The following is a 25316-nucleotide window of genomic DNA, read 5'->3' as shown; positions in this document are numbered from 1 at the left end:
TGTGTCCATCCTGCATGCCACACCAGAGAGAAACAAAGTAGGCTACGTGCGGATAATTAAAGGAAGAATGCAGAGAGGCTGAAGTCACACTTCTCGGAACTTATTCAGATTTTCACCCGGAGCACCTGCTTCTTATTTGCATCAGCCAGAGCCCGGGTTGGTGAGTCTTTGCAGAGGCTGACAGCTGCGCACTTGGTCGTCCCGTGATGTGTCTTTGGGGGGATTAGTGAGTGTAGCCGAAACATCCCGACCTGTCCACTGTAGGCCAGTCATCTATCTGCGGAACGAATCACATTTTCATAGTAGGCCTATGCTACCTTATGGGCTACGATGTGGAGGAAACTGATTTCGTGAGCTCACAGGCTGAGCTGGCAATGACATCAAGCTTAACTTGAATAGCCCTCTGCGCTGTATTGCACCAAGGTGGGCCGGGCGTGAGGTGCCAAGGAGCAATGCACCCATCCTCCGAGCTGGACGTTTTGTGGACATGCTCTCTGTCCTGAACAAATTCAAGGCATAAGGCCATACATCCTGAGCCGGCGAACTGCGTCACTGCTTGCGAGTGTTGCAGGTATAAGCAGCAAACTCTCCCACCGCCGGGAGAGGAGCATGCTCATCATCCTCCCTCCCTGTACAATGTCGCCGGTAAGTGTTTAACAAGTTAAGAAGGGATGGATTCGGCGGACGATTCAAGAAAAGATCCGCCACTGGGATCCACATTTTCCTCGGTGCCTAATTTAGATTCGGACGTTAATGCAAATGCCCGTAGGCCTGTTTATGAAAATGGGACAGACAACAATGTCAACATCCAAAACGGAGCCCAGCGGGGGGCGAGTGACCCCAGCGCGTACCCGTCCAATGACTACCAGGGGCTGATCCGCCAGAGGTTCATCCGGCGGAGCTTGTGGGTGTCAGACTCCGAGGAGCAGCCGGTGGACACGCCGGATTGTGTCAACAGCAGCCCGGTGCTCAACATTGACCTGCGGACCATCGTTGATCGGAGTCGGACCCGGGTTCTGCAGGGAGCCCGGCTGGGCCTCCAAGAGACCTCAAGCAGGGAAAGCCAGGTGGAGCTGAAGGACAGCGCCACAGAGAGCGCGAGCGCCGACGAGGATAAGGGAGACAGGGGCGTGAGAGAGACGATTGCAGAGATTGTTCCCTCGGATGTCACAGGTAAAGCAGGAAGTGACGAGAACGAAGAGGAACCCGGGATGAAGGCCGTGTCCACTTCACCTGGGGGCCGCTTCCTCAAGTTTGACATTGAGCTGGGCAGAGGGTCCTTCAAGACCGTCTATAAAGGTCTTGACACCGACACCTGGGTCGAAGTGGCGTGGTGTGAACTCCAGGTGGGTTAATCGATCATTCAAGCCCAACATCAATCATACCAATAATAGGTCTGTTAACTGGGATCTGTAGCGCTGCACTAAAAATAGATCCTTTATTAGTATGCAGTCTTGTGCACAGGTTGCCTAGGGTCCAGAGGACACTCAGGGGTCTTTCTGGATGTGTTATGTTTCCCCAGAAAACAAAGGATTAGTTTAATTACTCTGTAACTTCATTCATTTGGAGATGAAACAGTGATATGTGTACATTACCAGATCATATCAAACTCTCAGGCCAGGGTCCCTCAGGTAAAATAATGTTAATAAAGGGTCCATGGCACATTCACTGCTTTGACATTAACTGCTTAGAGCAGAATGACTTCAAGTCAAGAGGAAAAGGAGAAGACAGGTGTCTTGTTAATGCTGAGTGATGCAAAACTAAATGATGACAAGATTTAGGCTTTATGAGGGAAAGCTGGTGCAATGTGAGCACTGACAAAAAAATAAAAACCTAAGACAGGTCTCTTCCTCCTCACACTGCACTGTGAACATTATCGCAATGATACTTCTCCTAGGAAACAAATATTTAAATGATGGCTCATTAACAAAAACATTATGGAAAACAAATGGGGTATCTTATCTGGGTGCTGCCCAGAATAACATTTCAGCAATATGAGATTAGAAAAACTGTAGAAGACTCTTTTGATAAAAAAATATCATTACAAAATATCACTATCATCAATGAGAAAGAAGGCTATATGTTATGCAAATGCCTGTGACTGCTGACTGGTTAATCAGTTTTACCCTGCTCCTGACTGACAAGTGGCTGTACCATTAAGAGGCAACAAATAACCATAAAAACCCGACAATAATCCATATCCACTCTTGGATGTTGAGGCATTTATTGCACCTTAAACAGTTTTCACTCCTTATGCACAGTGGGAATTTTAGCATGGTGCTAACGCATAGCTTTATATCAGCGACAGCTTAGTGTGTCAGTAATCTGTGTATGTGGTCATCTAATGATCAGTTTAGATCCATGTGATATACAGATTAGCCTGCAGACAGACCTGCAGACAGTGGTTGCCCTTTCAGGGCTCAAAATGTGCTAAGCTTTTGCAGTCTGTCCAGAGCAATAACCTGCCTGGAGATTTCACTAAATGCAGTAATACTTCTGTGAGATTTACTACTTTTATACAGTATTCTCCAAAAAACCTAGTTCAAAACAGAATACACGGTGGACACATGCACAGGCTTCAATCCCAACAAAATTGTGTCTGAAGTTTCTGATACGCGAGAGACATTTCTTAATTTCCTTCCATTTTTACAGATAATTCATATCTTTGCTACAGTCATACTATGGTTATTGTCCTAAGTATATATAAAATACTTGATTGAATTGTTCAAAGCAAGTTTATTTTACTACCTTAAGTATATAAACCTATTAAGTCTATAACAGTGTTTTTTTCAGCAGTAGGCCTATGCTATTTTTCCCTGTATACTCTCAGTATACTGAAGGCCAAAAAAATATTAAATTATCATAATGAGAATAGAATTTGTGACTGAGGCACAGCCCTGCAGTGTGATTTTATAGATTTAGTGTGACTTCAGAGCAAACACAGTTGAAGCTTTTTTTTGTCTTCCTACTCAGGCAGAATCCAGGTTCGCAATGTACGGCTCGAGGGAATAGTAATAAAAATTACAGCCCAACTCATTGTGCTTATCTCACAGCTCTTGTTAGTAACAACACAGGTCTAGATTAGAATGAGGCAGAAACAGAAGTTTCTTGTTGTGTTGGATGTTAGCACCACATCATACATGTAATGAGGCTCATTTGGATGTGAAACTTCAAATAGGTCTTGTAGGAATTAATCAAGTTGTTGTCTCCTGTTTATATCCCACATTTCAGCCCCGGCTCTCTGCGTTTGTTACTTGAATTCTATAACATAGTATTGAGTAATACTCTGTTTTGTACTCAGTATTTTCATGTCTTCTTACCAACCATATATCTTTAATCCCTTCTACATTATTAACTGTTTCTAGAGGATGTACTTTTTTTGAATGTGTATCAGTAAAAGGCATGTATCATGCATGATGATCACTACAGCAAATATATATGTACAGTGTGTGCGTGTGTGTGTGTGTGTATTTGCGTCTGAGCGGGTTCTTAGGGGAAATCTAATGATGATTCAACCATTCTGTCCCTGGAGGTGAGGCCTTGCCCTTCAGAGCTTCCGTGTCTGCGTGCCCCCTCACAAAAAGCCACCATAACCATAAAACCTGTTCCCTTACTGTCTGTACTGTGCGTGTGTTTGGGGATAAGACTAAGAGTGAGACAGCAGAAAACAGATATGCTCATAGAAGGATTTAGAGATCGTATTTGAAGAACTGGTGTCGAGCAAACCGGGCTGCTAGTACTGGTACTTATTTATCCAGTAAATGATGATCAAATATTTACTGAGCAAGTTCTTTTTACCAAAATTAGCAAATTATGCAACATGATTCAGTGAAATGCCGAAACACTTGACGGCTTTGGGATCTGTGTCTCACTGTTGTGTTATATGTCTTGTTTCATTGCTTAGTAATGAATAATAAACATGGATTTATCTTCCTGTGTTATTACCACACAGATGTGCTTGGAGAGTGAATCCTGCTGATGCAGCCCTCTGCACCAAGACAGAGAGAGAGACGAGAGAGAGAGAGAGAGAGAGAGAGAGAGAGAGAGGGAAAGGGTTGAGCTGAAGACAAGCATGCAAGACCTGTAGTATTTGTTACACAGCAAGACAAGGGTCCTATATTTATTTTATTTGCAACATTGTGTCCTCACTACTCCACACTTCATTAGGTGCTGTATTTTCATACTCAGTAGTAGTCTCAGTAGAGCAGATTCTGTGTTGTAAGTGCCACACCCTGCTTAGATTCGCTCTTTGCAAAGAATTCTTAAAGTTCTGAATATAAACTGACATATATAAACTGAAATATATTTGTTTTTAGTAAGAATCAGCATTATGAGGGTAGCTAAAGCGGGAGGTGTATCCTTCACAGTGCTGCACGAAATCTAAGATGCATTAGGCTGCGCACTGCATAGGTCAATATGGGCTGTGAATGAAATCTGATTCCCCGGCATCAGTCAATAATCAATGCCAAGAGACATACAGTAGGTTGTCCCAGACATTTAAAACACGAGATGCAGCCTCATTGTCCCAGACATTTAAAACACGAGATGCAGCCTCATTGTTACCATTAAAGTGTGTATAATGAGACAGCAGGAGAGAAAATCTGGAGGTCATGTAGCATTTGTCGTGGCCGAAGCCTCTGGGTTGTATCTGCCTTGCTGACTGCAGAGAAACAGGAATGTAGCGGATGTTCGCTGTCAGCTGTTTTACTATTTATACAACAGGGAAAGCAGGGGCCAAAATATTGATCCAGTACACACAGATTCACCAGGCTTGTATACCCAAAGATGGAAGATTTTACACAGTAACTTTTTAAAACACTTTTTTGGGCATTGTGATAGAACATTACTTAGCTCCAGCTTGCCAGTATAAACTCTTAATGGTCTTTTTTTTGCATTCTATTGTTTCTACCAGCAGCTGATTTGGCATTTACTGATTAAAATGCAATTTAATCTTTAGTTAAGCTGTCATGACAGATGTGCCTGTCTCTGTATCGCACCAGATTAAATAAGGCTAACCCTGAAAATGCAGTTAGGATTCCATTCATAGTTGTGATGTGTTTTTAGTGCTGTGTGCTTTATTTACAGTGGTGGTGAAAAAAAACTATAAATGGTTCATACCCCCAGATGTTTACCCACTCAAAATGCCAAAATTGTGTTCACTCCAAACATGAGCCACTGCCAGTTCTAACAGAGCTCCACTCCTAAAGCAACACCAGCCTATTTAAGGTTGAAGATAGTGTATTTCTTCCATTGCCGCTTTATATAAGAAAAACACTGAAAATGATGATGAATCTGCCCCTCCTTCCTCCTCCACAACCCCTCAAACCTGTTAAATTTGGACAAATCCACTGCTGCTCTGATAAGGCTCCAGAATACTAGAGGGAAAAAAAGAGTGGGCGAACTTGCAATCATTATTTCTCATTTTTAAAAATTAAGTGTCTTCTACTTTTTTCTCCAGGAAAGGAAACTGTCCAAAGCTGAGAGACAGAGGTTCAAAGAGGAGGCAGAGATGTTGAAGGCTCTCCAGCACCCCAACATTGTGCGATTTTATGACTTCTGGGAATCACCGGTTAAAGGAAAGAAGTGCATCGTTCTGGTGACAGAGCTAATGACCTCAGGGACACTAAAAACGTGAGAGTCAATTAGAAAATACAAGAAAAACATTTTCTATAATTATCTTTACCGGTATTAGAGATACCATGGTATCCTCCCTATCTCAGCTCATATGTGTCCTTATATACTTTATACCTGACTGCAAGTCACTGATGGTAAGACGCAAATATTAGTCTCCTAATGCTTCTATTAGTCAGTTTAACTGTCTACATCATGTGTATCGAGTTTCACACCACTGAATGACAACATTACAGTAAATCTAATGCTAGACTGTTAGAGACTGAAACTCCAAGAAGTTCATGTTTTTAAAAAAAGAATCATTTGTGATTTTACCATTGTTTTTCTTGCTCAAAACCTAATTTTAAAAAAAGAACAAATTAATCCAAAACACAGTACGGGCAACACAATGGGAAAAGGTTTTCAAGCAGTCAATATGAGGAGATTAGTTTGACAATAGAAGAGTCATCTGGGATTCATATTGACTGTGTGTTTGCTTAAATAAAAGCAGTAACAATTTGCAACACAGAAACGGCTCAATGAAAACATTTTACCCGAACAATGACTAGTGGGGACATACCTTCATATGTTAAATTTGTCTATAACCACTTGGTGTGTGTTTTAAATGCAAATGTCTTTACCTGGTGACAACTGGAACATCTCTATCATGGTGTGTTTATTTCCCCACAGGTATCTGAAGCGTTTTAAGGTGATGAAGCCTAAAGTTCTTAGGAGCTGGTGCAGACAGATTCTCAAGGGCCTCCACTTCCTCCACACAAGGACCCCTCCGATCATCCACAGAGATCTCAAGTGTGACAACATCTTCATCACTGGTCCTACAGGCTCTGTCAAAATAGGAGACCTGGGCCTGGCAACACTGAAGAGGGCCTCCTTTGCTAAAAGTGTTATTGGTTAGTCATCAGCTAGTCAGCAATATGCAGCTTTATTGACTTGTGACTATTTATTTTAAACCTGCAATAATTTTTTGGGGGGTATTCAGGGACAGCAGAAACAAGTAAAACACAACACTGACATATTACCTTTTTAAAGCAGAATTATCTGTCTCTTTAGCTGTTAAATGCTCTGCTATATTCACTAGCTAGTCGCTAACCATGTCTGTTTGCTGTTTGGTGCAGGACAGTTAGTGTGCAGTGGCTTTTTAGAGTTTTTTCACTGAAAACAGCTGCCTGCTGCTGCCAAAAATAACACTGAGGAAAGAGGTGAGAGTGCCAAAACAGTAAAGGTGTAGCAGTTAAACCAAAACAATGACCTCAAGGACAAAGGGAAAGCTCTGTAGAACTGAGGGGAAATGCAAAGTCGAGTGATATTTCTCTTTTTGTGATCCGTTGTTAAAAAAGAATACTGATTATAGATGCTTTAAACTGTTATGACACAATTATGTCTAAAGAATCACAAAACAGATATTTTTGTCAAAGAGTAACATCCTGTTGTTGTGTTGAAGTTGCTCCAAAAATCCAATATTTGCAATTTTCTTTTCTTTTTCTTTTCTTTTCAGCTTCTTTCTTGTCTGTCATTCTGGGAATCATGTATTAAGCCGCTGTGCTGGATTACAGTGATCCCACTGAAATATGATGAAACACTGATAACTGCATGTCAGTGTATAATTGATCTCCCACTCATTAATTCTCCAGGCACTCCAGAGTTCATGGCCCCAGAGATGTATGAGGAACACTATGATGAGGCTGTGGATGTCTACGCCTTTGGGATGTGTATGCTGGAGATGGCCACCTCAGAATACCCCTACTCTGAGTGTCAAAACGCTGCTCAGATTTACCGTAAAGTCACCAGCGTGAGTTCACATTTAAAGCTGTTCAGCTCTGTCATTGCTATTACAACTGTTTCAGTCAGTGTTAGAAACATTTTTAAATACTTGTTTGCCACACATTTCTTCTTAATTCTTATTTCTTGTTACAATAAGATAATGTATTTTTCATAAAGCAAGGTTAACTGTTTTTAACTAAATTTTGCTACTATTAATTATTTTCAGTCACTTAATCAGACATTTGACTGACTATATTTGACTGACAAAACATGCAATCACTAAAATGTTAGAACTGATGACACCTGTCCACCATATTTAGCCAAATTAAAAGTAAATCTTCTCAAATTTAGTATGACCAGCAGCCAAAACCAGCATTCAATTTATAGTGATGAAAAGAAATATGAAAGCAAATATTCACCTTTTGCTGGACAGCAGCAGCTGTGGCTACAAAATGACAGTGAATGAATAATGCTAAATGTTAAACTACGGTAAACTACAGTTTATAATGTAACTAAGATGCTAAATGTTACCGTAGCAGATGTGGAGAAGGGTCATAAAGTCAGTGAACTAACTCAGCAGTATTTACCTATTGGGTTAGGGTTAGTTAACATTAGGTAACATTAGCCACATTAGCTAATATTAGCCACCAAAACCACTTGTCATGCCAGAGCAGGTAATGCTGCATTAAACTGAGCAAGGGTTTAGTTTCTTGGGAATTCAGCTTTTCATTTGAAAGAAGAAGAATGTTTTGTTTCTTCTTTCAGTGGTTACGTAGTCTCACTTTAACCATAAAATTAGTATTTTAATTTCATAAATAACTCCTATAATTATCTAGTTATCATAATTTTAAGCACTTCTTTCGAGGGTCGACTTATAACTCAGCTAATCGTTCCAGTGCTCCTGAAGTCCTCTTGTATAGCAGTAGCTTTTTAATCCCCAGAGAAGTGATGTCTGGGAGAAAATGTATCTTGCAGAGTCTGTATTTAATGTTTTATGACACTGCAGACATTACTTACTTCCTCGGTTACACAGTCGGGCGCTAAGTACTTCTGTTTTCAGTGTGTCAGTTTGTAAACTGAGACATGTTAATCCCTGTTTGTTTTGCAGGGAGTGAAACCTGCCAGCTATAGTAAAGTCAGTGACCCAGAAATTAAGGAAATAATCGGGGAATGTATCTGTCACAGATGGGAAGAAAGGTAAGTGAACCAGGACTTTTGATAGTGTCTCAAGGCTCTAGAGGTATTTTGTGTGTAGGTAGAGATTGATCCTTGCTTCAACACCATGTTGTTTTGTTTCTGTTCCTGCAGTGTGACATTAATGCCAGTATTTGGCTCTGGCACAGTTAATGTTTCGGTGTGTTGTGCATAATTAGATTTTACTTTCATAGTGGCCTTAAGTGCAGGTGAGTTGCTGGTGTTTTTGTATTCCCTGCAGGTACTCTATCAAGGACCTCCTGAACCATGCATTCTTTGCAGAGGATACAGGCGTGAGGGTGGAGCTCAATGAAGAGGATGATGGGAAGAAATCATCCATTGCTCTGAAGCTGTGGGTTGAGGATACTAAAAAGCTGAAGGGGAAGTACAAGGACACTGGTGCCATTGAATTTACCTTTGACTTGGTGAGCGAGGTCCCAGAAGTTGTTGCCCAAGAAATGGTAAATATTTTGAGTTACTGAAAGAATCATTGTATATGGTAAAAATAAACAGACAGTAGTTGTAGAGTTTGACTTTTTCTTTAAAGAGGTGGTATTATGCTTTTTGGCTTTTTCCCTCTCCTTTATTGAGTTTTATGCATGTAATAGGTTTGCAAAGTGAAAAAGCCCAAGTCCACCCCAAAGGGAGTTCCCATCTCCAACAGAAAACTCTGCTCTGAACTGCATGAAAACAGCTCGTTCGTAGTCCAGCCGCTTCCCTTTCATCCTTGTGACGTCACAGGGATGAAAGCTAAATGCACCTCATATAACGAGAAGGGTCCAGCTGCAGCCTGCAGACAAACGTGACGGAAGTTCACGGAAGTTGACTGAAGTTGACGAAAGCTGAACCTCCATATATAGTTTGTCCCAGAAGGCACCGCGAACAAAATGTGGTGACGTTTATGTCGGCCGCTTGGCCAGTGCATAGATCAAGTGTCAACGTAGTAATCAGTGTACATTATATGTTAATATTTACTATAATTACATATTATTAATATAGTATATTAATACTATAATTCCTGCAAATATTTATTTATTATAGCCTAAAGATAATAATAGCATTGTTTCAATTCTTACCACTGTTGTTATATTTTATTTGTTCCAAAGTGATTTTAAGTTTCACGAACCAAGAATATTCTGTAGTGTTACATCACGAGTCAGATGTATCTTGATTTCGGTTAAAACTTTACATTACTGAGAATTTAATGACAGAATAACAGCAGTACGAACATTAACAGTATTGTTCAGCTGTTGCTGGACACATCTGCTGTGTTGGCTGCAGTGGTCTGTGTGACTGGGCCTGGGGGTGCTAACCGGAGCTAGCTAGCTAACTATTCCTGACAGCCCCCCGAAGTATATTACTCTTACCCTAACCATCACAGGGTGTGTGCCTAAAGTTAATGATTGTATGCATGTCGACCAGTTAACCCTACAGCACCAACCCGACAACACCATATTTGGAAGTTCAACTTCCATCTGGTCTGTGGGCTGCAGCTGGATATACTTGCATGTAACGCTCGCCAAGCTGCTACTCCGATACGCCCTCAAAAACACCGGTGGAAAAACACTGAGCTGCAGCACACACCTCCTCTCCCTTCCAAACACTAGCTACCCTCCAGGCAGTCAATGGACATGAAGTTGTTACTGTGATGTAGAGACAGAGCTCAGTTAAAACTTTTTAGATGAAAGATACATTTGTTACAGATTAATAACTCACCACTCTGAAACTCTTGCTCCAGTCTATGTCGCTAAGCTGGTCGGCAACATGTACAGCTGAACCGAAGCCGTGTTTGCTTCTCACTGACCCACCCTTCTCTGCTTCTGATTGGCTAGTAGTCCTTAACTAGGAACTGCGCTTGTGCAACTCCCAACAAAGATCATTTAGAGACAAGATGTATCACTTCATAGCTAAAATGAATCCTTCAACACAGGGTGAAAAAAAGGAGCTGCAGCAATGTGCAGTATGAAAAAAAATATGGTGTTATTTGAAAATTAAACCATGTAAACCTGTTCTAAATAAGATTTTGAACCTGAAAATGAGCATAATACCACCTCTTTAAGGCGCTGGATGGTAACTTTATTATTATTATTATGTTTTAGTAAGTTAGAGGTATGAAACCAGGTGTTACAAGAAAAAGATTGACTCCCTTTGCCTTAGACTGGTCTGGATGTCTCTGCTCTCTTTTGACCTTGGCATTTGTTGGTACGAGCCAGACTCTTTCCACAAGCCGGCTTCATTTGTCAACTCAGCCATAGCCTTGGAAAATGCTAGTTTCTGATTGGCTGGTAGGTGTCTATTAAAATCCATTGACAATTCAAAAATAGTTGTAGGAACATTAAGCTGCAGGAAACATAGCAACGATGCTTGTGCTTTGTGCTACACCACCAGATAACTCTCATTGGTGAAACAGGATGGTAAACACAATTTCTTATTTTGCTTGTGATAACTGTGGCATAAGCATAATAATACACAATGAGTACACAATATCAGTACATCTTGTTGTGGATTATTAGTATCATTTCACTACATACTGTAGGTTTCTGTATGTAGACTAAGTATCTTGCTATAATGCATCCGTCTTTACTTTGTAACACAACGTTGCGTCCTTTTAATTAGGTGTAATGTTACCAGGAGTTGGTTCGTGGTCATGTCTGTAGTAGTAGACTTGAGGCGTGTACTGTATTGATTGAAACTAGAGCAACTGATCAGTTGATCTTTGCTCTTCTTTGTAAATGTACGAGAAGGCATTAAAAAGCTTTTCTTTATGGTTCAGGTGAAGACCAGAATGTATATTTGTTGATTTATTATAAAAGGTGTTGAATGACAACCATTACCTGGTTTGTTCTGAGCTACACCACTCATCTTACCTGTGTCCTGTAGGTGGAATCAGGGTTTTTCCTGGACTGTGATGTAAAGGTAGTTGGGAAGTCCATCCGGGACCGCGTGGCTCTCATCAAATGGAGGAGAGAGCGGACTGTCTCGTCAGGTAATGGCGAGGCGGCTGTAAAGAAGACACAGCAGAACCTACTGCAGGTGCCCGGTACCGGTGTACCACAGGCAGCTACATTAGCTACAACAGAATATGATGACCAAGAAGCGGAGCAGCAGACCCTGATCTGCTCCGTGCCCGCCACCACATCTACTACATGTGAGAACCTGCAACTAGAAACAATCATGAATGTACCGTAGATCATACAACTTCTGTCTCTGGTAATAAATCCAAGACCTGTCTGAACTCACTCAGTCATTAACAGGAAATGACACTGACTATGACTTAAAATGATTAAATTGGTGGTTGTGAATGTAAGAGAGAAACAGAGAAAAGCCTCTGCAGCGTCTGAGTAACACCTATTAGTCAGCAATGAGACATCATCACCCACCGTTTGAATTTTAATGAGATGCTATTCTCCCTCTGCCCTGCCTGAGGTTCCCCACGATGCCCTTGCTACAAAGGGCATCGTGGTGAATTATAATGTTTTATTCCCTCTGTTATTACAGCTGACAGTGGAGCGAGCTCTGCCATGCAATTAGATGATCTAAACAATCAGCAAAATGGCCTCTACCAGTCGCTTACAGAGCCCATTTCCACAACTCAGATGATCTACAGTCCTCCTACACAGGCTGAACCTCAACTGCACCAGGGGCCCTACCAGCAACCCACAGCACAGGCCTCACATGAAAACTACACACAGACATCCACTCAATTACACCAGGGGGCCTACCAGCAAACCACAGGTCAGCTGCATCCTGGGGCCTATCAACAATCTGCAGCACAACTGCACCAGGAGCCTTATCAGTCTCAAACAGTGAGTGAAAGCATTTCTTATTTCTTTGGAAACCTTCTTAAATCCTTCATTTTGGGTTTTTTTCTGAGTTCTTTTCTAAAATAACAACATTTGTATTTTTTTCTTTGGAATGATACCTGATCAGCGTCACAACAGTGATCCCTTTGTATGCCATGACAACCTGCTCATCACTGAGAGCACAGTGTGTTTTAGGCGTGGAAGCACATCCCTGGTGGAGATGTTACGCTGTAGGACACACTCTCTCGCTAAGACAATGAATCCAAGCCCCTGTCTGTGTCCGTCACAGGATCTGGTTTCAGCAAATAGCACAGAGGTCTCATTGCATGCCACAGACTACCTGTCCTCTAACTCTGCGCGAAATCCATCATTATTAGCTACTCTCTTGCCCCCACATCAAAACTCTCATCATGACTCAGCGAGTGATTTCAATTCACCTCTCCCTCCCCTGAATTTACAACCTCCCTCAGAGCACCGCCTGAGCGTCTCACACAGTCCACAACCCCGCCGCCATTGCAAGGCTTGCATGTCTCTCCTCCTGAGGGATAGGACAAGGGGAGACGGGCCTCTGGGAAACACACTTATACACTCTTTCTCCACAACCCCCCAGTTTACGCCAGTCTTTAAGACAGGCTCATCCACATCTCCTCATCTGGCAAGGTCTCTTCCAGTCACTCTGCCTCCTCCTTTGGCTTCAACCTCTCCCCCATCATCAAACAGTCAAACAACCCGTGTGACTTCACCTTCACATCTTTTTCCACCCTCACAAGTTGTGCTCCCTCGGAGTTTGTATGAAGGTGGTGATCTCACTCTTCTCAACCACTGTCTTCATCACATCGTCGGCCGCAGGACCAGTTCCCCCACCCTCTCTGCTAATCATCCAATGCACAGCCACAGGGAGGTTGGGGGTAGTACATCCTCATTACTTGAGCATATAGATAAGAGGCAGAGCCTGGATGTCCCGCTCTTCCCTAGCCCAAATCTGGACAGGAATCTGCTATTATCACCACATGGCAGTGACGGCAGTCCAGATCCACTGGTAGGTTAGAGAAGGAGGCTTCATGTAGGCTAAACCCTGCGGTAACAGCAGCCTGCTGTATTTTTCATTTTTCACATTCTGCCAGCTGCTTTGCTCCTCTGGCCTTTCCATGATGGTAGCAAAGCAACCCCAACAGTCTCTGCTCCTGCCAAAATCAAAATAAGGGTTTAAATTCTGGTCTCTGTGATAAGTTGGGCAGAAGCGTCTAGCAGCGTACAAATTAATGTGCTAGCACAGTGTATGCAGTATGACTGACGAAACATTAACGCTAAACTTTTCTTTACTATTTTAGCTTGCCTTACTGAACCTTGCCAGCTGATAAAAAAAACCCTATCTCTTGCTTATGACTACCCCTGCTTTGAACATTTTAACCTTGAGCATGATTTGTTGGAGCAAATATACAGACATGATTACTTCATATTATACCTAAAAAACAGGGTCCGTCAAATGTGATCTCTCTCATGTGTTTCCAAAAGACAGTTTCTACTCCAGCTACGCCGGCCCCTATTGTGCACCAGAGTAGACAGACATCACAGAGCTTCCCAGCTGCAGCCCCGACTCCACAGCTTACTGCCCAACCCAGCCAGGAGCAGGTACTGCATGCATCAAACTGCGACAGGCCCTGGCAACAGCTGCAGTGAGACAGATAAAAGCAGAATTAGGAGGCAAAAGTTCAACCCTTGCAACTGCTCAGAGCTGCCTGGCAAGATCATCACAAGTGTGTTTGGATTGCTGGTTGATCTAAACTAAACAGCAGATTTCCGTGGGCTACCTATATGCATACAGGCTACTCCATTAAGGCCGAACACCAACTGTATACTTGTTAATGGTTCTTAATGTATGTTTGACACCCAAAATTACTTATTCTATCATCCGCATTCAGTGTCAACTGTTAAGTATAGTATAGTTAATTAAAACGTGCAAACATACAGGAAATTAAGGTGCAATTTAGTGTCACCAGCCATCTAAAAACACGCTGCTTGGCATTTGTGTGTCAGGTGGGTATAAAGTGCACCTGATGTCCCCCTTTAAATGCTTCATCTTGTACTGTATATCTATATATATGTGTGTGTGTGTGTGTGTGGGCTTTTCACGTGGTTTGTGTTTCCTTCTCATTTGTCTTTCCTCCCTTTAGTGTCATCTCCAACCAGCTGCTGTCCTGCCCCAGGTAGAGCCATCATCTCTTACAACTTACTGCAGGCTACAATACATACACTGCAAACCACACAGAATAATTGCATCACAATAAATCTACCTGCCCTGCAGCTCACTTTTATTAAAGTGGAGCTTTTAGAACGAGACTATCTTGTCAGTTTAATTCAGAATTAGTTTGTATTTCCATCACAGAATTCATAAGCGCCAGTCAAAGTGGAATACAAATGTTTGATCTCCTTCCTTAGCGGTTATCTGCTGACCAGCCTACATCTCACCTGAGTCCTCCTGACATATCTACCAGTTTTTCACAGTCAGTCTCCAGTGCTCCTCCCCCACTCCTGCCCCTGCAGTTCAGCACACAGGTGCGTTCTGGTGGCGTTAGAAACAGAAGCTCAAACTAAGGTAGAATTTGGTATAGCATCCTACAAAAGTTAATATATGTTACAGGGCTGAGTCATACATAAAGGGCCTGTGTGAATGCCATTTCTATCAACTGGTTGTTCATTTTATATCATTTTCCCTTTTTCTTTCCCAGTTTCCCTCACCATATCCTGTTGTTCAAACAGGGAGCTTCAAGCCCCCTCCCTTTCCTCTAGATCCTCTGCCATGTGCCTACAGCAGCAGTGGCCCTCCTATGTTTAGCTCCCACTACTCACCTTCACCCCACCGCCCCTCCCTTCCTCTGACCCCTCATGCTGCCTTGCCCTCTATGCCTACTCTCGGCACCCCTCAGACTCCTCTGTCGACACCTCAGCACATGCCCTCTATTCAGCTTTTTAGCATGGCCATGTCCCCTGCAGTACCCCAGCAGCAGGGCGGCCCTCCAACATCTCAGACAAACCTTGGTAGCTTCCATACCACCCATCCCTTACCTCTCTCCCAGGTACAAACCACCCCATACCCCGCCCCCCACCCTGAGCAGGAACTGGCTGAGCAGCCTGTCCAGGTGAATATGTGACTCAGTTCTCACTGTAATGGTTAAGGTCATGGGAAATCTATAATACTATGATGGCAATGTGTTTTAACCATTGTTGTAGTGCATGCAGGACATGCATTTGTGGTTTTGGAGGTAAACAATATTTGTATTAACACATGAACAATTCACTAAATGTGCTGTTTTTTTCCAGGTACAGAGGATTGCACCACAGGGGACAGATGTTCACCTTTTGGCTCCAGTTCACCCTGAATTGCCTGCTGTTCAGACTCCTCACTGGGGAAGCAGTATAGATGCAGAAGCTACTGTAGGTGGTCTAGACTTAACTGTAGCCCCTATAGTTCCAGCTCCAGTCCCCGCCCCAGCCTCAATCTCAGTCTCAGCTACAGCCCAAGTTGAAACTCAAGCCCCAGCACAAAGCCAACCACTGGTCCCAGTATCAGCCATGCCTCAAACTGAAGCTTCAACCCTTGGAAAAGACCCAACTTCAGTCCCAATACAAGTTCCATCAGCAGTGCAAGCTTCAGCCTCAGCCCCAGTTCAAATACCAGTTTCGGCATCTGGTCTCACTTATGAATCACCAAAAAGCTCAGACACATCTTTTGCAATTGATAAACCTAAACTCTCAGTCCCAGGTTTAGCCTCGGCCCCAGTTCAATCTGCAGCCCCAGCTCATGCTCCAGCACCTGTCGCAGCTTCAGTCCCAGCTCCAGTTCTGCAGCTTGCTGGCATCCAGACAGCAATCTCAGTGTCTGAGTATGCTGGCCAGGCCACAACTCAGCAAAACGTTGAGTCGACATCTGTGTCTAGCACCCTTCAACAAGAGCCCTGTGTAGAGGTAGGGATCAAGCCAAAGTTTGTACATTTTCAAGTGTAAAACTGATCTATATGTATCTTCTTAAAAATTTTGCCTTTCATCAGTAACATCTAATTGTTACTCAGAAAGCATGTTCAAACCACAGGTAGCCTCTCAAGTTACATTCACATCAGTTTTATACCTCATTAAAGTCTCAAATCCCACCTAAAAAATGACCAAATATGCTATCTGTGAAAATAAGGTCAAAAGCTAATAGCATACATTAACATTTAAACTAGTGCCATATAGTCATGATCCATTGTGAATAACTGTTTCACACGTGCCCATTTTTCTGTCTTCAGGATGGGTTTCAGGACAAACCAGTATCTTTACCCAGCTATGCGTATGACAGGCATGTGCCATTTTTTTCACTGACTTCCAGCTCTTTACAGATTCTGTTCTCTTTATAATTTTGTGTGATAAAAATGTGTCACCACCCTTGAAGTGATAAAGTGCTTTTAAATGTTTCCTTTTATAGTCTCAACTCTGACGTGGCATCTGGTAAGGAAACAAGTGACGGCTATGACAGCTTAGCAAGTGGAGGGAAGGGGGACGGGAAACCCAGGAAACACCACCGCAAATCTGCCCGCACACGTTCCCGGCAAGAAAAGACCAGCAAACCCAAACTGAGCATGCTCAATGTGAGTCATGGTGTAATCTGTGACAATTAAAATGACAAAATCTTAATGTGTCTGATTGTAAAGTGTAACCCATGCCCCCACAGGTTTGCAACACGGGCGATAAAATGGTCGAATGCCAGCTGGAGACTCACAACCACAAAATGGTGACATTTAAATTTGATCTGGATGGAGATGCTCCAGAGGAAATTGCCACTTACATGGTTAGTTCTACATTTTACAGTTTTTGCCATTTTTTTCCAGTTATTTTTATGACATAGTTTAACATCTTTACAGGTAGAGAATGGCTTTATCCTGCTGTTAGAGAAGGAGATTTTCATCGACCAGCTGAAGGACATTGTAGACAAAGCTGAAGACATGCTGAATGAAGACATGGAGGGTGAAAGGGCCTCCACTTTGAGTTGTAGTCCTCAACAAGGCCCAGTTTTTGAAGGGCTGGTAGGAGAGGTAAGGGGGGGGGGGGGGGGGGGGGTGTATGAATATAGTCTGAATATATACACACTACACATGCATATACATACAGTAAGTGTAGACACGGAAAGAGACAGACTCATTGACATGACTATAAAAAATACAGTGGCAAGCCAAGTAGCAAGTAGTATATTGACTTACACGTTTGTGTATCACTCTGCAGAGTCAGCAGCCTGGAGCACCTCAGGCTGTCTATCAGCAGAATGGTAAAACAATTGTCTCTTTTAAAAAATGTATCCATCCTTATGCCTAGTAAATCTTTTTGTTTTTGCAACTTTATTTTTCACATTCACACACAAGAACATGGGTGGTAATTGTCTGAACTCTTGTATTGCAGTTCTTCACACAGGAAAGAGGTGGTTCATAATCTGCCCAGTAGAGGAGACGCCCACATCCAGCCAGGACACCCCATCTGATGGTACAACTACACAGTCTCCTGGGAGTTCAGCCACTCCCCAGCCTACTGAGAGTGGTACTGCAAGGCCGTCCAGAGGTGACTTTGTTTCTACAGAGCAATTTCAGCACAACATTTGACAGCACCATGGAACAATAGCATGATCTTGTGACAGCTGGACAAAACTCTACTGCTCCACTGTGGAATTGTCACTTTAAAAAAGGTTATTTTCGAATCTTTTAATCTTTAATTATTTTCTCTCATCATGTTTGTTCTCCGGCAGAAGAAGGGTCGTCCTCCACGATGTCAGGTGGAAGTGGAGGCTTCACCTATGATGTGTATGGATTCTGTAGCCCTCCGATAATGTCCAACACAGACCCTCTCCTCTTAGCTACTCTGTCTCCCCCTGTGTCTGCTCCCCCGACCCTTCAGTCAGTGTCATCGGTGGAGCCTGCTAGCAGCTCGGTGCAGCCCAGTGTTCATCAGGCCCAGCCAGCCAGAGCTCAAACTTTGCCCCCATCATCCCCGCATACGTCTTTCCCAGTTGATGAGTCACAGGGATCCCCTTTAAGTTCCATCTCCCCGATCCATGCAGCTCAGCAGATGCTCGACATGGCATGTCCTGTTTCTATGGCTGACGAAGTGCCCTGCTGCCCTCTGGTCATGCCTCTGTCTCTGGATGTGAGCGGGTTGCAGAGTGGATCTCCTCTCACTCCTCTTCCACTCCAGGAGCCAGGTGTAGTCAAAGAGCCACTGTCGGTCTCCTACGCCTCAGCAACGCGGAGCGAGCGCCCACAGCAGCCTGTGGTGCTCCACCAGCCTTTTTCTAGCGTAGGAGGGACCAAAGTGCCCTCACTGCCACAGAGCCCAGCGCCATCCCAGCACTGTACAGGGCCCAGTGAGGCAGATGGCGAAGGACGACTGGGCCGCGGGGGTTTTGTGGATAGCACCATAAAAACACTGGATGAGAAACTAAGGAACTTGCTCTACCAGGAATATGCTCCCATGTATCCATCAGGCAGTGCTGCAGAGACACCAGGCTCCGGCACCGAGTACATTCAGTCTCCTCCTGGTCCAGACAGCGCCACAGGAGGGTCAGGAAACAGCACGCCTGGGCCGATGGGGGAGGGACGGTACAGGGCAGGAGAACAGCTGGTAAGTACAATAATTAGTAACTTCTTAAACAGTATACATATTTTAGATAAATTACAGGTGCAGTAAATCCACGTACAGTTGAAATTGAAAGTTTATTCTTGACCATGGCACATCCACACAACAATCTCACCACAAGGTCCATTATTAGCTGTTCTGGAGCTTTCGAATTGTATCACACGGTCTTCCTCAGCTGGTCATAGAATTGTAGATGTTCATATTTCCATTTTTTTAAGAGTAGTATGACTTCTTCTCTATGTTGGCTTCACACTTGAGATTTCAATTTTACTCTACACCATTAAAACAGCAGTCGAAAAAAGTTATTTCATTACAAAGTCTTTAGTATTTAGTTTTAATCTGCTAGGGAGGATTATGTCCTATGATTGAAAGCTGTACAATTGCAACTCAATGGGCCATGTGGTTAGATTGTTTTGTGTATATTTGTACACAAATATGCAATATTCAGTATTCAATTAATACACCTATTAATTGAATACTCAATGTTATGTATTTCAGATCATTTTATTGAAAATATAGGTATGCTTCATTATTGTTTTTTACAGACATTACTGGCATAAACAAACCTTCAACAGCATCAGAAAATGTAAATACTTCTGATTCAGTTACTAATGTTAATCTATATATTAAAAGACCTGTTAGTCAATTTGGGAGTGATGGAAGAGTGAGCATATTTTGGCAATTTATGTTCAACAATATCTTGCCAGTAAATTGCAAACATGGCAATACTATATAAAGTACATCATCACATGTAATGTACATGTAATTGGTATAGTCTGCCATTAATGCCGGCTTTTTTGTTTGATAAATTGCCAGATACATATACTCTATGCCATTTGGATACATGGAAATATGCTTTACTTGCATAAGGGATTTGAAGAAAAACTGTACTGCCTATTGTAAGATTTTATGAGAAATATTTAGTTAGACATCATCATCATCAGACCTCATCCTTTTAGGCAATATTAACAGTTATATACTAGGACAGTAATTATTGGTTTGTATTGTAGTTTTCACATGTCTCTGTTGTGTTGTGTCTCCCATCCTGTCACCTCTATTAGCCTCAAATTCCAGAGAGAATGGACAGTTTGAGCACACTGAGTGACTCAGCCGTGTGTGGTATGTACAGCAGACACTATTCAATCTAACTAGACTGGCATCATTAACGTCTAACTGATCTTGTGTTTTACTTTAAGTTGATTACTGCAGTGCAATTGTTTTTCAATTTTTGCAGCTTCCCTGTCAAGAAGACACGTTCCTCACTCTGCATCCTGCTCTGGAACAAGAGGCCGATTTAAGGTACGAAAGGAAAACTTTCCTTACATTTAGGGAAAAGTAGAATTGTGTTTCAGTTGGTTCAGCTGCATTTGCTAGAACAGAAGCATTACCTGATGCCTTGTGAAAACCCACTTGGTTCTTTGCTTTTGCAGATAATCTCTGTTCCTCCTGAAGTGGCCAACAGACGCGATGTGAAGCAGAGGAGCTGGAGCAGTGCTGCCTCCCCGGCACACCCTGTAGAATACAATGGGGACCACGTTCAGGAGTCCATGACTGCCTCCACGACAATTGGCCGTTTCTCTGTGGTCAGCACTGAAGATGACATTACACAGAGGACACGCTGCAGCCGCTACTCTGCCCCACCTGATTTCTACCTGGACACACCTCCTTCCATGGCCAAGCGGGGCTCCCTGCCTCGCACCCTGACCTCGCCCTCTGTCCCTGTGGATGTCACAGTACATGCTCGCTTCCTCTCATCCGACTCGGGGGCCGAGAGCAGCCCTGCAAAGCTGGCTCCCGCCACCCCGTCTCAACATACTCGCTCTGAGCGCAGAGGAAGTGACCTCATGAAGAGGGCTGTGGCCTTCCTCCGTCGCTCAGGTCGCAGCAGCAGTGTGCAGAGCTCTGACTCACCAAGCAGGCATGGAGGCGTGCACGGCTCCGCCTATGCCAGCAGTGACAATGACTCAGAGATGGAGGACTCGGACATGAAGAAGGAACTACAGAGACTCAGGGAGAAGTAAGTGTAGCCAGTGGTTTACTTTTGAGCTCATTTAGTGTTTTTACATGAAAATGTTTTGTTAGTTAGTTTTTAAGTGACCAGTCTATTCCTGCCTTCATCCCCTCAGACATCTTAGGGAGATCTCTGAGCTTCAGGCCCATCAGCGGGGGGAAGTGGAGCTGCTGTATCGCCGGCTTGGCAAGCCTCCTCCTCCTGGCCTGGGTCTCTCACATGTTGCACCACACGCCGGCCGTAGAAAGAGGTCCAGCAAGCACAGACTGAAGCCTGGCAAACTTCTCAGCCCTCTGGTGCAACAATTTAGAAATGTCACAACCAAATCTAGTGACTCCAGCAGATCCAGTGAGTTCCTTTTCAGAATATCCAGTATAATATGTTGAATATTTACAGTAAGAACAGGGAGTATACCGTTCTGATGCTTGTGTGTGTGTGTGTGTGTGTGTGTGTGTGTGTGTGTGTGTGTGTGTGTGTGTGTGTGTGTGTGTGTGTGCTCAGGTGCTGCTACAGGTACAGGTGAGCCCACAGTGAGTTTAAATGGCTCTCCAGCCAAAGGGTCTTTCCCCACTCACAGCAGGGCTCGCTCATGCACCAGCCACCTTCCCAGCTCCACCTCAGAGCCCGTGCAAACTCAGCAGCCCTGTTCCCTCAAGGGCTCTTTGTCTTCTGATAATATTTACGCTGGACTACATAGAGACGGCACTGGCACACAAGCTCCACCTGGACAAGGTGACCACCAGCGACACACAACAGAGCATCTTAGCTGAACAGTTCCCACTAATACTAGACTGTAAAGTTCTTTGTGGTGTTTTGTTTAATAAGGTTGGATATTTCAATGTGTGCTCTTTTTACCCTCCTCTGCAGGCTGGGCTAATTACCCTCAAACATCTGAGAGAGTGACCTATAAATCGAGTAGCAAGCCACGGGCTAGATTTCTCAGTGGGCCTGTGTCTTTGTCTATCTGTTTGTATCTCTTCTCTTCCCGCATAGCTTAATTTTTTTGTTTTCCATCATTATTATATATTTCTCTACTTTTAAGCTCACTGGATTTTCTTTTGCTTCGCCTCGTCCTCATCACTTGCCTTTATCATGTATGCACAGAAATAGATTGCTTATTCAAACCCCCAAGGAGTAAATTTTGTGTTGAAGAAGTAAATATTTTGATTGATTCAATGATTATTTTATTTTAAACAAACATGTCTCTAAACAAAGGAAGAACAAGACTTTTGCCCAATACAATATCGAATCATTTTTATTCATCATTCCTGTTTGTTGGACCAGTTGTTTGAGGTTTGAATAACCAAGGTTAATTTTAATAGTAATTGGCATTATCTCACATTTCAATTGTCTCCTATGATGCTTGTGCTGTTTATCAACCTTATAACATTTTTTTGACTTATGCACCCCACATTACTAGGCAATGGACTTCTGCATGCCACATGCGCCTCTGCTATAACATTTCTAATATCTCTCCTCTTTCTTATCTCTGTCTTTCTAACACTCTAACACTGCACTTTGATATGGCTCCCAGCTGGACCACTTGCATGATTTTGCTAATAAATGCACTGTCTTGTTTCAGGGGACTGATTGTTAATTGTTTACCTGTTTGTTAGCTTGGTTTTAGTTTGGTCCTTTTTTTCTGTGTCAGTATTGAGCAGCTTTGTTTTGCACTACATCCAGTTACTGAACATTTTTACCAGCTAATGTGAATGGTCTTTGTATAAAGTCTTTTATATGTTATAGGGTCAACACTGAAGCGACTGTGTCTTGGCAAAGAGCGTGGCAACAGTATGTAGAATTATGAGGTCTCACTAAAACTGAATTAATTCAAAATCATGTTAATGTATATTAGGCTAATCAGTCTGCCTGTCCTCCTAGGGTCTGGAGCTGGACCAGGGGCTTTCAATCAATCCCAGCAGCCGCCTACTGGTGCCACACCTCCTTCTCATCAGCCAGTGATGGGACTGGCCCAAGCTCAGGCCAATAACAGCAACAACAAGACAGGCACATACACTGGCACATCCATCAGTGCCATTGAAAACACCCTACCTGAAGACTTGCAACGGCTGATGGATGACTGGGCCCAGGAGGTTCTTATTGTCACCCACAGGCCACGCACTAACTCTCTGAGCATCAGCGGGCAGCAGCTTTGGGATCAAGTTGTGCCTCGAACACATGGACAACTGACTAGTGCTTTAGATGTGAGTTTCATGCTAGTTATGTACTTATTTGTATTCAGAAACAAAATTACTAAAATCTTAGCTAACATTTTTAGCACCACACTACCAGGAAGACTTGCACCATCATACTGAAAGGAAATAATAGTTAATCTACTAAATATCACAATGCAAACAGCAAAAAGTAACATGTGCAGGGTAATGTAATTGATGAAATAGAAGACAAATAACAACAATAACTAAATAATAAGTCAAACAAATAGGAACTGTTTAGTTTTGAGTGTGCTACTGGATAGCAATTCCACAATACATCCTATTTGGTTTGTGTATTTACCTACATAATTGATTGTATTGTATGTCGTGGAAATTGTATATTGCTGCTGAGGGATTGAGTAAATAATTGAGTTACAACAAACAGTTGTCTTTGAAGAATTTATTAATAAAAGAGAATAACAGAGAAGTACTACAACACAAAATTAGCTGGTCCCGAGTCGCAGTGCAAAGGGATGCATAATCATTTACACAGTCTAAGAGAAACAATTTTCTGCCATTACATTGTAAACATTCAGTTAATCATTGTTGTGAAGTTTAATATTTGCCCAATGTCTAACCCTTTCAGGTATCATCATGGACAGCCCCAGGTCCAGAGGTCAGCAGTTTCCCCCTGTCATGGCCTGACAGCCCTGGGTCAACAATGATGACCAGCCCCTCCGCCGGGCCCCGTCCCAGTTATCAGCTTCACTCTCCTGCTCCATTCAGGGCCTTGTCCTCACCTCTCTCCGTTAGTGGGTTTCTCTTCCCCCTTCCTTCAGGAGTCTTTGCCTTTCCTGCTGTACCCTCAGCCCAGGACGGCCCCGGCCCCACTGCAGCTCCATCATATCAGCCACCAGACCCCAAAGCCAGGACTCTCTAATTTGAGTAGCATTGTGTCTTCCAGTTCTGTTACCAAAAAGAAATCTCATCATAGGTCTAGTCAGTCTTATGTGCATATACTGTATATATTTAACCAGCATGTATTTAACCATATGTACATACTTGTCTCCATTCTTGAGTTATTTGTTTGATGTGCATCGACATACCTCAAGTCCATATTACAGTACATAATCCCTGAGTGCAGTGTAATGGTAGTATTACATTAAAATGTGTATAATTAGCCCAATCAGACTTAAAAGTGCAGACTTTTGTCATTGCATATGTAAGTACCTTACCACTCATCGAATGTACATAATGTACTGTTCATTCATGCTGTGTTTCTATAAAAAGTTCATGTTTGTGTTGCTCATATCACCTCTATATATAAGCTGCCGTGTGTATATAGGGATTCTTGTTAGTCTGTACATAGCTCCTGTGTTTATACAGTTAACATTAGATAACCCATAGGTTGGTGCTGCAGGTATGTGTCTTAATGCAACACCTTATTTACCACCATCATGCCATCACTGTGAAGACTTGACATTCTGGTCACTAGGACCGGTTGCTTTACTCTGTTCTCTCAGTCCAAGGATAGGTTTCATTCTTCATCGATGAAATGCTTCCAGCACAAGCGCTTGAAATATCCTTAAGAGATTTGAATGAACTTGAACTTTATCTTCAGGCAAACAAAACGCCTGTGAGAGTGCCTTGAATTGCAGTTTCAATTTTATGAAGAAAAGCATTTAGAATCAAAGCAGACACTAGGTATTCTATATATGCCTTCACCTTAAAGGGTAATTTGAATTTAATTTGAATAATGAATGTGGAACGAAACATATTTAGTTTAGCGACAAAACGTGATTAAACACTATAATCTGGTTCATAAAATATCACAGATTGTAAACAAATCTTGTACACAGAAGTCATTTCCTTGTGGGATTGCTCCACCACCTGCACCACCGCCTGCATGAATACACTGATATTCTGAATGTGCACAGGTTGATGTGGTGAGTTTCAGGAGGATATTGTTAAAGGAAACTGGCGTTGAAACCATACGACAAGGAGGGCTGAAGGACTCAACATATGAGTCAAAATCATAATCATACCTAATGCAATCTGTAGCTTTACATATTGTTGCCTTTATGGTTTTAAGAGATTACTGTGTGG

At 42.8% G+C, this 25316-nt stretch overlaps 1 protein-coding gene across 1 annotated transcript; it reads left to right on the top strand.

Moving 5' to 3' along the window:
- Nucleotides 1-671: 671 nt before the first annotated feature.
- On the top strand, nt 672-24514 carry wnk2 (WNK lysine deficient protein kinase 2). The gene is made up of 30 exons (XM_046075105.1): nt 672-1346; nt 5459-5631; nt 6301-6521; nt 7263-7420; nt 8501-8589; nt 8828-9047; nt 11467-11734; nt 12085-12392; nt 13905-14021; nt 14564-14596; nt 14829-14945; nt 15119-15529; nt 15711-16355; nt 16676-16725; nt 16852-17014; nt 17098-17214; nt 17288-17458; nt 17646-17688; nt 17820-17975; nt 18160-19031; nt 20108-20165; nt 20281-20345; nt 20477-20719; nt 20804-21063; nt 21173-21405; nt 21559-21789; nt 21925-22023; nt 22804-22848; nt 22939-23261; nt 23857-24514. The coding sequence occupies exons 1-30, from the start codon at nt 672-674 to the stop codon at nt 24148-24150; spliced, it is 6858 nt and encodes a 2285-aa protein (XP_045931061.1). The 3' UTR covers nt 24151-24514.
- Nucleotides 24515-25316: the final 802 nt, after the last annotated feature.

Source organism: Micropterus dolomieu, linkage group LG18, assembly GCF_021292245.1.
Source record: "Micropterus dolomieu isolate WLL.071019.BEF.003 ecotype Adirondacks linkage group LG18, ASM2129224v1, whole genome shotgun sequence".
Classification (NCBI taxonomy): domain Eukaryota; kingdom Metazoa; phylum Chordata; class Actinopteri; order Centrarchiformes; family Centrarchidae; genus Micropterus; species Micropterus dolomieu.
The sequence above is the reverse complement of the archived record's forward strand: the minus strand, read 5'-3'. Positions and strand labels throughout refer to the sequence as shown.